Raw genomic sequence first — 16,270 nt, 5'->3', positions numbered from 1 at the left:
ACCGACAGGGTTATTTCAGGAGTACAAAGCTTGACAGTTCCTCCCAGCAAGGGAGTGGAGTCAATGGCGACAATATAGAAAGGAGTAGACAAATCCAACATGGGTATTCCCACCTGTACTGCAAACTTAAGATCCATAAAACTAAAGGCAGAACCAGAATCAATGAAAGCTCTACCTGACCCCTTGATGGTCTCAAATGCAACAGAAATGGGTGTCATAACTTCTTTCTTACCACCTCCAAAAGTATCTTGTCTTTAGCTCCCTCAAACTTGGGCGCTCTTCCGGAAGGAGGACTCTTGGGACATTGACGAACCCAATGTTCGGAGTCGCTGCAGTAGAAACAGGTGCCCCGTCGGCGACGTTGCTCTCTGAGTCATACCGAGCTGCACTGGTTCGTCCATCTGTGCCTCCAACTTAAGTCCCGCCGGAATGGGTTGAGCTTTGGAAATACCCTGTGGAGAAAACAGATGTTCCCACTGTCTCTCCCTAACACATCTGTCCAATCTAATGGCCAAGGTCATGGTCTCCTCTAAGGTCTCAGGACAGGGCTAGCATATCCTTAAGATTCTCAGCCAGGCCTGACCTGAACTGACTCTTAAGCGCCGGTTCATTCCAGCCGTACGCACCATTTACGGAACTGGGTGCAGTAGTCCTCAACTGGCTGATCACCCTGAGTGAGAGCCTTGAGGTGCGACTCGGCTACGAACGCTCTGTCGGTTTCATTGTACAGAACCCCCAGTGCTTGAAAAAATGCATCAACGGATCTAAGGCAAGGAGAGTCAGGAGGCAAGGAGAATGCCCACTCCTGCGGGTCCCCCTGGAGGAGGGGGATAATTATTTCGACCCTCTGTTGACGAATGAGGCCGCAAGTGAAAATATAGCTTAAAGCTTTCCTTGAAAGCCAAGAAGTACTTGCGGTCTCCAGAAAACCGATCCGGCAACTTGACATGAGGTTCTGCCTGCAGAGCGGTCGGAGAAGATATTGGGAGCATCCGAGTGGATTCTTGGACCAGTAACCTTTCTCACAGTTCCTGAACGATTTGCTCCACGTTTTGTACATGGTCAGTAAGATTTTGTAAAGGGTCCATGATGATATAGAGGCCTGTGATTCTGTCACGGTCATGTTCACGCACACACAGGGAGGAAGGGTAGTGACCACTGTGCTCCACCCTCACCCCTGGCCCTGCCTACTTGCCACACAAGTACTGATGACAGGGGACAACTGGACGGAAGTCCCTAGCTTAAAATACGTGCTGGAAGGACAGACAAGACAAACAACGGATAGTAAACGGACCAAGCCAATACAGAGAGGGTGACAAAGTACAAATGGAGAAAGCAGCAAATGGTCAGGGGAAGCCGAGGTCAAATACCAGGAGAGTAAATCAGTACCAGAGGAATAAACGCAAACAGGTCAGGTCACAAGCCGAAGGTCACGTCTAGAACTAAGGAGCAAACAGTAGCAGGTCAAAAACAGGCACGGGTCAAAATCCAAATAGCACTGGGAACAAAGCAACAACTAGCCTTGGACTATGAATCACAGGCAACCTGTGGCTAGTAGGTTGCTTGTTTAAATAGTGAAGAGCAGAGGTCATGTGACATGGCCAGCGCCACATGACCTCCCCCCTGTGTGTAGCCGAGCGCTGAGTGGCCATCTCGGCGCTCAGCCCCTTTGAGTGTAGCTATGGGGACGGGGGACGCCGGCTGCATAGAGAGGAAGCATGCGGCCGGGCGCGCTCTGCCCCCTGTTACCCCGGCAACCAGGATGCCGAGCGGCTCCCTGTTCGGCGCAACAGAAGAACACGGCAAGCGGGACTGCTGCCGTGTGATCCCAGGATGCCTCGGCGCAGGATGGGAGAAGCATGATGCCGGCGCCCTGTGATACTAACTTTTGCATTGGCATCTGATTATTACATTTAGTATAATTTGCATTCATAGAAATGCATTTCTTCTTTTCATTTTCATATTATTTTCACCAGTATGAACTTTATTTATTTATTTATTTTTTACAGTTTCTTTCAATTTATGCTAGACAGTGTGTATATGCAGGAACACACAAAATAATTATTTGAAAATGTATTGCATTGCATAACAATGGAGACTTTGAATATATTTTTAAATTACTTGAAACTGAATGTGTTCTAGTTAGCGGGGAACAGTTATAAGGAGTTTCATTAAAATCAATAAGACTACTTATTTCAATTTTTGTGTTCAGGAAATTAGATTAGCTTATTTTACTTATCCCAGTAATTGCCTTCAATTCAGTTTTTAAACAGTGTATATAACTTTTTTTTTACATGTAGATTTGGGAGATGCTTTAGGAAATTATTTTTTAAGGTCCAATATACAGTATGTGCCTGTATACTGTACTTCAATATGATAAATACAAAAACCTAGACAGAAACTAGGAATATTTGTAACTGAGCAACATGTCATTTTTTTAACAAATAATTTCTTGGACATGAAAGTCATTTAATTATTACCTGTCACAAAGCTCCATATTTTGAGCTAATGAAACATTTATCAGCTATGCCCTATTGTCTGCCTTGGCTGCCACTGAAGTATCTCCCAGGGTTAATAGTCTGCTTGGCTTGATGTTGCAAGAAAAAAGTAGCTAAATGGCTACATATCTGCCACTCCAGATCATTGTCAGGGACCAGATAAGGGCATCACACACACTAAAAATCTTTATGACAAAACCAACAGTGAACACAAAATGAAAAATTGGCGCAACGTGAAAGTGAAAGTAGGTAAGGAAGAAAGCTAATGTGAAGTTAAGGCTGTTGCACAGCCTGTTGGATGAGGCGCCAAAGTCATGTAAAAGACTGTGCCTTTACATAACTTTGGTGCTTCCCCTGGTAGTGCAGTTGGGACTTAAGACCAGCATGAAACACGCAGGTCTTAATATATATATATATCCCTTAATCAGCTACAATTTACAGGTAACTAAAACCCCTCTGCAAACTATTCATTAAACTCTAATTTTTATAAGTTCAGCTTGTAGCTCACTACATAGAATTTTTTTGGGGAGAAATTGTGTTAAAACAATTGCAAAAATGGTAATGTAAAAACAGAAATGAGTGCTACATTTGTTATTAATAGAATAATACAAAGAGGCAATGTTATTTATTTCATAAAAAGTACTGTTTAAATATTGTATTTGTAATTGCCTTATTATTAAAAATATATAGGCCATAGGACTAGCAATAATCCTTTACTGAGAGCCATTATGTAATATTGGTTTTAGGTCTCCGCCACTTACTGCAGAGCTCCTCCTATTCTCATCAATGGGAGCAGCACTGCAGTTACCAGCTCTGTCCACTACAAAATGGCTAGAGCTACGTACGTGGTTCCAGCACCAATTTCTTATACTGGTGCCACAAGGTAACAACTAGAGATGAGTGAATCAAATCCGAAAACAAAGTGGAATTCGATCCGAATTTCCTCGTGCTGTGTGAAATTTAACCTGAAATAGTATTTTTTTTTTAAATGCCTCCTCCATTTGTTCGCGATGGGCCGCCAGCCTCCATCTTGCTTTAAGATATCCGCCAAAATCTTGTGCGGCGCAAGATTACATCATCACGCCAACCGGTCAGCGTGATGACGTAATCTCACGTCGCACAGGATTTGGGCCGAGATCTTGAAGCAAGATGGTGGCGGCCGGCCCGTCACGAGCAAATGGAGGTGGTAAGTTTGGTAAAAAAAAAATTTATTGTGAATTTTAAACTCAGATGCCGTGATCCTGTATGAACGCGACATCTGAGGGGTACAATGATGGAGGCGCTCTCTGTCATTGCACCCGCTACTTACAAAAAATGCACTTTGTGACTAAGTAATTTGTCACGAAGCAAATGTTTTTGTGAAGTTCGGTGAATCAGCCGAATCGAACTTTTAAGAAATTTGCTCATCTCTAGTAACAACTGATCCGTGGGGATGCCAGAAGGCTTAGTGACAACAAAACAAGTGGAAGCTACAAATTTTTATGATTTAAAAAATATATATAGATAGTAACATGGAGTAATTAATAATTTAACAAACATTCTTTAAAATATGTTTAACATAAAATACATGTATAAAATTTAAACAGTGGATCATACTATTAAGACACATTCACTTTAACACACTCATAAAACACCATTAAAGGGATTTCTTTATCTTAAAAATTGGCTACAAATGTAAACCAGGTACATATTTCATTCTCAACCTATCCCACATTAATGTTTCTGTGGTCTGCCTATACTTGACCTCGAATCTGACAACAAAACTCATTGTTGGCTGTAGTAAATATTATGCTGTTGCTAAGACCGGTTGGGTATGTGCCTCCTATTTGCTGTTTATAGCCATATGCTAGCTATAGTATTTATGAGTGGGCTCCTAGGTCCTGTACGCCTTTCACATATGCAAAATGTTGTATGTACATGAATATAGTTTCATTGATAGAATAATGTACATTTTCTCTATTTCCACAGGGATTATGTTTAATCTTCACTTTTCATTGGCTTTTAAAACACATAAAAGAAACAAGGCTTGCCAATATTGGAGTTATCATGAGAATGGTTTCTTTCTTGATTATGGCTTTTTCAAGTACAAAGTGGATGGTGTTTTTAGGTAATAGCTTTTTAACATACTTTACTGCAAACCATATTGTACGTATCTTTTTATTGAACATGTGGGTTCAAAGGCAGGTTTATATGGCCCAATTGTCAGGCCGATTTATTGAGAAGGAACAGTACTGTGAATGCTCTTACCAGATAATAGGCCAGTGTAAATGTGTTGCTGATCACCCGATAAACGTGCAAAATGCTTGTTCATTAGGTGAAATGATCAGTCATGCAGCACATTTTAAACCATCTTTTCTGGGCAGCAGGTTGTACTGTGTAAACAGTGATCTGCTGTCCAGAAACAATAAATCTGCATGTGAAATTTTCGGTTGAAATTTAACAATGAATGATTATTTTAACTGACCTTGTCAACAACTTTTCAAACCAGCAGTCATATCTTTGCACACTTTTACCCAGGAGGCATTGGCTGTAGAACTCTACACCAGCTAGATCTCAAAAGCATCTCAACAAGCTGGAAAGTACTTTTTGCTTTACAGACTAGGTTGTCTGATATCCTTAATATTGTTTCTGAGTTCTTTACTGGGTTAGACTTTAGAAAACCACTTTAAAACATGAAACCGCTTTCAAGTTTTAAAGTGGTTTTCCACTTTAAAAATCAACTACCTAACTAACTTTGGCTCATCAAAGCTCATACATTCTAATACTGTACGAAGACGGATCTCCGTACAGTATTGTTTCAAAGTTTTGAACGAAGCGACTTCAGATGAAGCATCCAAAGCTCGCTTCGCTCAACACTTGTAGCTACCTATAAATGGCACCAGAGAGACAATTTTCTTTCTACTGGAGGAGACCTAATTTGCACACTTTTTCCTGGGAGCGTTGCTTGTAAGGATCCCTACACTATGGATCTCTGAAAGGAGAATCAATGCCTTCTAAGATTTTAGTATACTTTAAAAAGAAAGTATGTGTTGTGTTACTGTATGTCTTTCCAAAGTCTTGGGCCACTTTTCCACTATAATAAAACTTTAAAGCAATAAAGTTATAATAGCTTTCTGATGTTCGTTGATGTCAAATCTTTAATTTTTATGGCCTCTTTTTACTATATTAAGGCTGGTTAATGGTGGGTGAATTTATGACAGTACATTTTAAACATGGTGCTTCTTTTAAGGTGGTAATCATTCTTTTAGCGTCTCTCTTAAGCATTTGTGCTGACATCAGCTTTATGACAATGTATCATTGTTTCTCAATCATGAATATTGCTGAGTTGATAATCAGTCTAGCCAATAAAATGAAAATATGACCTTGTGTAAGAGAAATGTGTGCTGAAAAATGTAAAATTTTGTGTAATATTGCACTATACCAAATGGATCACATCATTTTTAGCATATACATATTAAACTTAATTACTAAAACTGTATGGCTGTAAAATAGCTCACATTTCACATACATAATTTTAAAGGAATTGTGTCACCAAAAATCTTATCTTCCAGTTAAAACCAGATAGTGGCACATCTCCTTTTTATGTAATTTGTTTTTATATTCTGATTACAGATTTTTTTGAAAGCAGACATCTTGCCTGAGCTGTTCTTAACAGCATTTACACAGCATGAAAGAAAGGCTTTACGGCAGCCCCATGGGCCATAGACCCAATGATCCGGAGAGGACCTAGGCATGCTCTGTGACCTGTGTAGAGGTCATTGTACAAGGTGGACCTGTGTAGAGGTCATTGTACCTATTGTGGATACTGTCTTATCTATACACAGAGGTGATATCTCCTTATCATTACAGGCAGGTTTAGAATAATATATAGCTTCAGTAAAGTGATCTATAGAGACTAAGAAGTGGCACCTCTTATTAGGCTTAGTGGCCAGAGCGAGAACTGCATGATTTAATATTTTTTGTTTACATATAGATGTTGACATGGAAAATGTAAAATAACATTATCAAAAATTCTTTAAAAAAAGGTTAAACATAAAAACTTGATTTAAACAATAGGTCATTTTCTGATCACACACTCCCTTCAAGAGAAACATCCTGTTTGTAGAATTTAACACATTACATCATATACTTTGCTACTGCAAAACTCAGGAGTAGCACAAAAGACACAGTTGTTAAATTAGAAAATACATTATTAAATAAAGAATACAAATAATATTGAGCAGTTTGTTAAAAACAACTTCCATTATTTCTGAATTCAGTAATTTGCTAAATATTTTAAATAGTTTTAGCATTGTGAATAATGGCAACTTATATTTATTGTTGTTAAATTATTTTATATTGCTTTGTGTCTCCCACAGGTGGTATAATATATGCTCCAAGTGGATATACTATAGCAGTTCTGCGATCTGTATCCTCGAAAATTGCGTATCCAAATGAACAAGGTAAAATAAAATGCAACATAAAACATGTAGTTTATATTGTTTTCTACATGATTTCGGAGAGAGAAGGAAATACTATTGTCTTGTCTTAATATGATGCCTTTGTGCAACCTTTTGCTTAGTCACATAAATAAATAGATTTATATCCTATTGATTGAAATGCAGACATTATCACTCTTAGGGCTCATGCACACGGCCGCTGCCCTGCCTTTCCATGCATTGGGGACTGCTATTTCCATTCCCTAATGCACGGGCCAAATCTGTGCGGCTGACCCGTTTAACTTGAGGGGGTTCGTGATTAGACATGTATGTTCTATTTTGTTTGTGGTGCGGAGGCATCGAAAGAAACCCCACAGAAGCACTCTGTAGTGCTTCCGTGGGGTTCTGTGCCTCCGTTCCACACCTTCCAGATTGGGGACCAATTCAAGTGAATAGATCTGCATCCGCGATGCGACGCAAAAACGGCTGAGGCGGGCAATATGGGCCCAGCCGGCACACATTCGTGTGCATGAGCCCTTACACTTATTTATGTTTAAAGGCTTTGCAAACTACTGCAAATAAATGTTTTATTGCTCAAATGTATCTAAAATAAAAATAAAAATATGTGCTACTTTTGCATATACAGCGCACACAGCATTCACCCTACCACAGGACAATGACCCAAAGCACAGCACCAAATTATAAAGGACCTATTTAAGGTCAGTCTAAGGCTAATCTGCAACTCACGACCACACTACATTAAAACCACAAATGTCCAATGACGGTCACAATCATAAGGAATAAGGTTGTGTAGAAACAGGTTTGGATATTTGTCGACTGTCATGTTGTGGTCACAGTAAATTGTAGCTTGCAACAAAGCAACTAGATTTGATGCACTAGTGGAACAATGTGGCCTTACCTTGTATGACTAGAAGGAGCTGTGTGGCCTTAGCCATAGTCAGCTGGTATTCGGTCTGTAGTGGGTTGACCAGAACAATCCCCAGTTCTTAATCCTATTGAGCTGTTGTAGGAACACCTTGGCCAGCAGGGAGTACCTAGTACAAAAGAATTTCCATAAAGCAAATACAACTTGTGAGAAGAGCTTTGGGGAGCATGGGGTCACATTTCTGCAGATTAACTCAACAAATTAACAACTAGAGTGTCAAAGGTCTACAAGGCTGGACGTGTAGGATGGATCATTATTTAGCAAGGCAATACATTGTTTCTCTTTTCAAGCAACACTTATCGTGTCTCATCTTGTTGCCTATATAATATTTCCTATCTATTTAGCTTTTTTTTTTATAAAACTTTGGGGCGGATTTGCTAATACTAAATCTAAGATGTAGACTAAAGGTGGCAATGCGCATTGGTGTAAGGATTATCAAAATGATAGTCATAGTCTGAAAAGAAGTTGGCCATGCTTGCAATTGTCGTCTGATAGACAGACAAAAGAGCTATCGTTCAAAGAAACATACAGAAAATATATCTCTGGGTCATCAATGTTTTTATCACAACATATAATTATGTTGTGGTGTGGCAAAGGATAAATATCTTATTTATGTGATGTTTTATTTGTGATGCTTTGCTGATAATTTATTTAGTTTTATTGTGAATTTCATATTCACTAGTCTCATATATTTGTGAATTGACCATATTGGGGGCTAGCTCTGGTGGGGAGGGTAAGGCCACTGCATATACTGCTGGAGTAACCCTCCTGATGTGATATGTTTTAAATTGTTTTTGACATGTTGTTATTAGGGTTGAGCGAACCCGAACTGTAAAGTTTGGGTTCGTACCGAATTTAAGGATTTTTGGATCCCGGACCCGAACATTTCAGTAAAAGTTTGGGTTTGGTGTTTGGCGATTTCTTGGCACTTTTTGAAAGGCTGCAGAGCAGCCGATCAACAAACGTTTAACTTGTTTGCCCTTAGAAGCCATTACAGCCATGCCTACTAATGGCATGGCTGTGATTGGCCAGTGCAGCATGTCACCCAGCCTCTATATAAACTGGAGTCACGAAGCGCTGCACGTCACTCTGCTCTGATTAGTGATGCTGCTGCTGGGAGGGAGAGAATAGGACAGAATCTTTAATCAGAAGTGCTTGTTAACTCAGCTGTCTACCTACATTTTGTTTTGTGGGTGCACAATGTTTTTACCCTGCCCTGAGCCCAGTGACCAAGAAAAATAACTTTTATCCATCTGTTAGTTAGGTGGGCGGCGGCTGCCATTTTATGCAAGCTCAGTGCACCAGCACTGCATCTGTGCTTTTGTGACATTGAAATCCAAGCTTGAAATACTGCAATAATAATCTAGGTTTAAAAAAAACACCAATTTTTGGCAATATCCTACATCTGGTGCCTTTGCAGCATTAGTCAGTGTGCAATTTAAGCTAGAAATACAGCTATAATTTTCTGGGTTTTAAAAAACACCCTCTTTGGGCAAAATAGTTCATGTTACAGCCCTTGCTGCATCTGTACGTGTGAAATTCAAGTGTTATACACTGCTGTCATATTCTGTTATTTAAAAAAAAAAAACACCCATTTTGCCAAAATACTTAATTTGCAGCCCTGTCTGCATCTGTCAGTGTGAAATTCAAGCGTTATATACTGCTGTCATAGTCTGTTATAAAAAAAAACACCCTTTTTGGGCAAAGTACTTAATATTGCAGCCTTTGCTGCATCTGTTATTGTAAAAACGAGCTTGAAATATTACAATAATAATCTGGGTTTAAAAAAACACCAATTTTGGCAATATCCTACAATATCCTGCACTAACTATTATCCCTGGGCGCCACTCCGTTCTCCCGGTATAGGCTCCGATATCTTCAGATTTTTGGCTCAACTGGGAGGAGCCTGCTGGCGTCTCCTTCTCCCAGCTCATAGCTTGGGAGAAAAAAAAAGGGATCCGCAAAACACGGACACCGGCAATGTGCTTTCCGCATTTTGCGGATCCGCACATTGCCAGAACTATATAGAAAAAGCCTTTTCATGTCCGCAATTGCGGACAAGAATAGGGTATGTTCTATAGGCTCTACAAAAAACAGTGTTCGCCCGATCAGGCCTGATCTTGTGCGCACACTTGCGTTCAGTCTGCCCCACCGCAGACTGTAAAATCGCTGCGGCTCTATAAAGATCACTTTTGAGAGGCATGGCGAGTTCATAGAAGATTTTTTTTTGCTACAAGTTAGCGGAATTTTTTTTTTTTTCTTACAAAGTCTCATATTCCACTAACTTGTGACAAAAAATAAAATCTTACATGAACTCACCATACCCCTCACGGAATCCAAATCATAAAAATGCCCTGTGAAAACCTAAAGGAATTTGGGCCACTTTGCGCATCTTGGCTGCAAAAAAGTGTCACACATGTGGTATCGCCGTATTCAGGAGAAGTAGGGCAATGTGTTTTGGGGTGTATTTTCACATATGCCTATGCTGGGTGAGAAAAATATCTCAGTAAATTGACAACTTTGTATGAAAAAATGTTAAAAAAGTTGTCATTTACAGAAATATTTCTCACACAAAGTATGGGTATATGTAAAAATACACCCCAAAACACATTGCCCTACTTCTCCTGAGTACGGTGATACCACATGTGTGACACTTTTTTGCAGCCTAGGTGTGCAAAGGTGCCCAAATTCCAATGAGTACCTTTTAGGAGGGCATTTTTAGACATTTGGATTCCAGACTTCTTCTCGCGCTTTATGGCCCCTAAAATGCCAGGGCAGTATAAATACCCCACATGTGACCCCATTTTGGAAAGAAGACACCCCAAGGTATTCCGTGAGGGGCATGGCGAGTTCATGTAAAATTTTATTTTTTGTCACAAGTTAGTGGAATATGAGACTTTGTAATAAAAAATTTATAATCAATTTCCGCTAACTTGTGACAAAAAATAAAAACTTCCATGAACTTACTTTGCCCATCAGCGAATACCTTAGGGTGTCTACTTTCCGAAATGGGGTCATTTGTGGGGTGTTTCTACTGTCTGGGCATTGTAGAACCTCAGGAAACATGACAGGTGCTCAGAAAGTCAGAGCTGCTTCAAAATGCGGAAATTCACATTTTTGTACCATAGTTTGTAAATGCTATAACTTTTGTGCAAACCAATAAATATACACTTATTGCATTTTTTTTTTAAATCAAAGACATGTAGAACAATAAATTTAGAGTAAAAATTATATAGAAATGGAGTTTTATTTGAAAAATTTTGCAACAGAAAGTGAATTTCAATTTTGATTAATATCAAAAAAAGTAAAAATGTCAGCAGCAATGAAATACCACCAAATAAAAGCTCTATTAGTGAGAAGAAAAAGAAGTAAAATTCATTTGGGTGGTAAGTTGTATGACCGAGCAATAAACCGTGAAAGTAGTGTAGTGCAGAATTGTAAAAAGTGATCTGGTCATTAAGGGGGTTTAAGCTAGGGTGGCTGAAGTGGTTAAAGGAAGTCTGTCACCTCCATATGGCTATATACAGTGCTTACATGGCTCTGTAGCACACCTATTCATGATTGTAACAGTACCTTTGTTCTTTTCTTTAGACTTGCATCAGCGGGAAAAACAAAGTTTAATTCATATGCAAATAAACACTCGCAAGTGCCCAGGGGCGGTGTTCAGTGTGAAAGTGCCCAGGCTGCTCTGCCTTCTTTTCACTGTACTCCTTCCCAGTCTCCGCCTTTGCCCGCCCTCCAAGTATCTTGCCTCATCGATAGGTCCGAACTTGGAGGGCGGGCAAAGGAAGAGGCTGGGTAGGAGTAAAGTGAAAAGAAGGCAGAGCAGCCTGGGCACTTATACACTGAACGCCTCCCCTGGGCACTTGCAAGTGCTCATTTGCATATGAATTAAACTTCGTTTTTCCTGCTGGTGCAAGTCTAAAGAAAAGAACAAAGGTACTGTTAAAATCCTGTATAGGTGTGCTACAGAGCCACGTAAGCACTGTATATGGCCTGTGTATGGACTTCCTTTAAGCTTGAAATACAGCTATAATTTTCTGGGTTTTATAAAACACCTTTTTTAGGCAAAATACTCAATTTTACAGCCCTTGCTGCATCTGTACGTGTGAAATTCAAGTGTTATATACTGCTGTCATATTCTGCTAGTAAAAAACACCCTTTTTGGGCAAAATACTTAATATTGCAGCCTTTGCTGCATCTGTGATTGTTAAAAACAAGCTTGAAATTGTCAGGCTTTTAAAAAACACACATTTTTGGGAATAACCTCCATCTTGGGCCTCTGCCGCATTAGTCAGTGTGCAATTTAAACTAGAAATACAGCTCTAAAATTCTTGGTTTTAAAAAACACCCATTTAGGGCAAAATATTTAATTTGCGGCCTTGTCTGCATCTTTCAGTGTGCGATACATGCTTTAGATACTGCTGTACTATTCTGGTATTAAATAAACACCCATTTTGGGCAAAAATCTTAATTTGCGGCCTAGTCTGCATCTGTACGTGTGAGATACACCCTTTAAATACTGTTGTTCTATTCTGCTATAAAAAAAAACATTTTGGGCAAGATCCTAAATTTGAGAAATATGAGAAGTGGCCCCGGTCGTGGTGCTGCTGGTGGAGCTCCTGTTGCAGGGAGATGATGTGGTTGATTTATGCCAGCTACACGCACAAGTGAAACACCTTCCTCAGGTGCGAGTAGGTGACAGTACCTGCAGCGGTATTTGGTCGGGCCTAATGCGACTCTACGAATGGTGAGGCCAGAACAAGTACAGTGGATAGAAGATTGGGTTGCTGACAGTGCCTAACAGTTCCTTCATATTGTCTCCCACCCAGTCTCCTGCTGAAAGACCACGGTTGGCACCTGCAGCCCATGTCCATCAGTCTTTCACCTCACCCCCTTGCAAATCAGCCAAGCAGTCTGAGCCCCAAGTCATGCAGCAGTCTCTTGTGCTGTTTGATGACTCTGTTAGCAGGGTTTTCCAGGGCAATCCACCTAGCCCTGCCCCAGAAGTGGAAGAGATTGAGTGCACAGATGGCCAACCACTTATCTTTCAAGATGAGTACATGGGAGGACCATCACAGCATGTCTCGGATGATGACAAAACACAGGTGCCAACTGCTGGGGCTTTCAAAAGTGTGCAGACCGACAAGGAGGGCAGGGGTGAAGACTGGGTGGAAGATGATGTGGAGGACGATGAGGTCCTCGACCCCACATGGAATCAAGGTCATGCAAGTTACCTGTGTCGTTCGGAGGAAGAGGCGGTGGTCGCACAGAGCCACCAGCACAGCAGGAGTAGAGGGAGCAGGTTGCAAAAGCGGAGTAGTCGTCCCTTAGACATTAGGCCTGCTACTGCCCACCGCAGCAAAGGACCAAGCACACCAAAGCCAGCTCCAAGGAGTTCCCTGGCGTGGCAGTTCTTCAGACAATGTGCTGACGACAAGACACAAGTGGTTTTCACGCTGTGCAATCAGAGCCTGAAGAGAGGCATAAACGTTCTCAGCCTGAGCACAATCTGCATGACCAGGCATCTAAGTGCAAAGCACGAGCTGCAGTGGAGTAAACACCTCAAAAACCAAAAAAGGTCTCTGGCTCCTCCTGCTTCCTCTTCTGCTGCAGTCTCGGCCTCTTCATCCACCTCTGGAGTGACAGTGCTACCTGCCACCCCGCAAACAGAGGATCTGCCAGCAACACCGCCACCACTGTCACCAAGCATCTCCACAATGTCCCACGGAAGCGTTCAGCTCTCCGTCTCCCAAACACTGGAGCAGAAGAGGAAGTACACCCCTACCCACCCATGATCCCTGGCCCTGAATGCCAGCATTTCAGAACTACTGTCCTTTGAAATGCTGTCATTCCATCTAGTGGAGACGGAGAGCTTTAAAATCCTTATTGCGGTGGCTGTCCCACAGTAGGTCGTGCCCAGCCGCCACTACTTTTCCAGGCGTGCCATCCCTTCCCTGCACAACCAAGGTGTGCTCTGTGCACTGCCATCTGTGGCAAGGTACACCTCACTACGGATACGTGGACCAGTAAGCACGGTAAGGGACAGTGGCGACTCTAGGAACAATATATAGGGGGGGCACAAAGATACCACAGTCAAAAATGGGGGGGCAAAAACAAAATAAGTATATAGAAATAAGATTACAAAATACTAGAGAGTTGCGGTATGCAGGGATACATTTATAATAAAACAATTTACTTACAAAAGAAGCTATTCAGTCGTCTGCTGTGCCGTCCTCTGCTTGCTTCCGCGGATTCTTTCCCCTTCTTTCTGTCTCTCGTCAGTGCACAGGCGCACTGTTATGGTGGATCTGTGGAAGACACACTGTTATGGGGGCATCTGTGGATGACACATTATGCCTCTCATTAGCCCTCATTATGCCTCTCATTAGCCCCCATATCAGCCCTTATGCCTCATTAGCCCCCATTATTCTTCATATTAGCCCCATTATGCCTCATTAGCCCACATTATGCCTCATTAGCCCACATTATGCCTCTAATTAGCCCCCATTATGCCTCTTATTAGCCCCCATATGCCTTCAATTAGCCCCCATATGCCTCCTATTAGCCCCCATATGCCTCCTATTAGCCCCCATATGCCTCCTATTAGCCCCCAATTAGCCCCCATATGCCTCCAATTAACCCCATATGCCTCCAATTAGCCCCATAGACCCCATATGCCTCCAATTAGCCCCCATATGGCTCCAATTAGCCCCCATATGCCTCCAATTAGCCCCCAATTAGCCCCCATATGCCTCCTATTAGCCCCCAATTAGCCCCTATATGCCTCCAATTAGCCCCTATATGCCTCCAATTAGCCCCCATATGCCTCCAATTAGCCCCCATATGCCTCCAATTAACCCCCATATGCCTCCAATTAGCCCCATAGACCCCATATGCCTCCAATTAGCCCCCATATGCCTCCAATTAGCCACCAATTAGCCCCCATATGCCTCCTATTAGCCCCCAATTAGCCCCTATATGCCTCCAATTAGCCCCTATATGCCTCCAATTAGCCCCCATATGCCTCCAATTAGCCCCATAGACCCCATATGCCTCCAATTAGCCCCCATATGCCTCCTATTAGCCCCCATATGCCTCCTATTAGCCCCATATGCCTCCTTTTAGCCCCCAAATATGCCTCCTATTAGCCCCCAAATATGCCTCCAATTAGCCCCCAAATATGCCTCCAAATGCCCCCATATGCCTCCAATTAGCCCCCAAATATGCTTCCAATTAGCCCCCAAATATGCCTCCAATTAGCCCCATATGCGTCTAAATGCCCCCATATGCCTCCTATTAGCCCCATATGCCTCCTATTAGCCCCCAGCAGCCACATTTTTTATAAAATAAAATAAAAAAACACTTACCTCTCCTGCTCCTGGACGGACGCCGCCTGCCATTTTCTCCCTCCTCAGTCGACTGTGCTCTAAACTGGCGCGCACAGCGTGAGGTCACAGAGCGACCTCACGCTGTGCGCAGCCCTGCACAGCCGACAGCCGAGGACCAGGAAGTGGTGAGTACAGAGCGTTCACCACTTCCTGGTTCTTCGGTACTAATGAGCGCTTCCATAATGGAAGCGCTCATTAGTATTCACTCAGGGGAATCAGCGGGGGGGCACCCGGGGGGGCAAGGAACAACATAGGGGGGGCAATTGCCCCCCCTCGCCCCCCTCTAGCGACGCCACTAGTAAGGGACGTTATATCTCCATAACAGCACACTGAGTAAATGCAGTGGCGGCTGGGCCTGAGGCGGATAGCAGTTTGGCGCATGTCCTTCCACCACTGAGGATTGTAGGGCGCTTCAGTTTGCCTCCTGTTGCTTCCTCCTCCTACTCCACTTCCTCGTCCTCTACCGGCTCCTCATCCGGTCAGCGTAACACCTTCACCACCAACTTCAGCACAGCAAGGGGTAAATGACAGTAGGCAGTTTTAAAACGTATCTGTTTGGGGGACAAACCCCACACCTCGCAGGAGATGTTGATGGGCCTTGAACAACAGACTGATGAGTGGTTGGTGCCAGTGAGCATCAAGCCCGGCCTGGTAGTGTGCGATAATGGGCGAAAATTTGTAGCAGCTCTGGGACTTGCCGGTTTGACGCACATTCCTTGTCTGGCGCATGTGCTGAATTTGGTGGTGCAGATATTCCTTAAAAATTACCTAGATATGTCAGAGCTGCTGCATAAAGTGCTTGCCGTCTGTGCGCTGCTGTGTAACTTCGGCCTTCCCGCTTACCGCCTCATATGCGACATGCCCACAAGGTGGAACTCCACCTTGCACATGCTAGCCAGTCTGTGGGCGATAGTGGAGTTTCAGCTGCAGCACGCATGGGTGAGTCGCTCGGCGGAACAGCACTACTTCACCACCAATGACTGGGCCTCCACGCAAGACCTGTGTTCCTTGTTGTGC

At 42.5% G+C, this 16,270-nt stretch overlaps 1 protein-coding gene across 1 annotated transcript in view; it reads left to right on the top strand.

Moving 5' to 3' along the window:
* Positions 1–16,270, top strand: part of LOC122935456 (proton-coupled folate transporter-like) — a 668,060-nt gene that overhangs the window by 346,924 nt on the left and 304,866 nt on the right. Inside the window, exons 4-5 of the mRNA XM_044291222.1 lie at positions 4,467–4,605; positions 6,857–6,940. Of these exons, the coding sequence (XP_044147157.1) occupies positions 4,467–4,605; positions 6,857–6,940 (223 nt within the window). The remainder of the gene's footprint in view (positions 1–4,466; positions 4,606–6,856; positions 6,941–16,270) is intronic.

This window comes from Bufo gargarizans, chromosome 4 (assembly GCF_014858855.1).
Source record: "Bufo gargarizans isolate SCDJY-AF-19 chromosome 4, ASM1485885v1, whole genome shotgun sequence".
Lineage (NCBI taxonomy): Eukaryota > Metazoa > Chordata > Amphibia > Anura > Bufonidae > Bufo > Bufo gargarizans.
The sequence above is the reverse complement of the archived record's forward strand: the minus strand, read 5'-3'. Positions and strand labels throughout refer to the sequence as shown.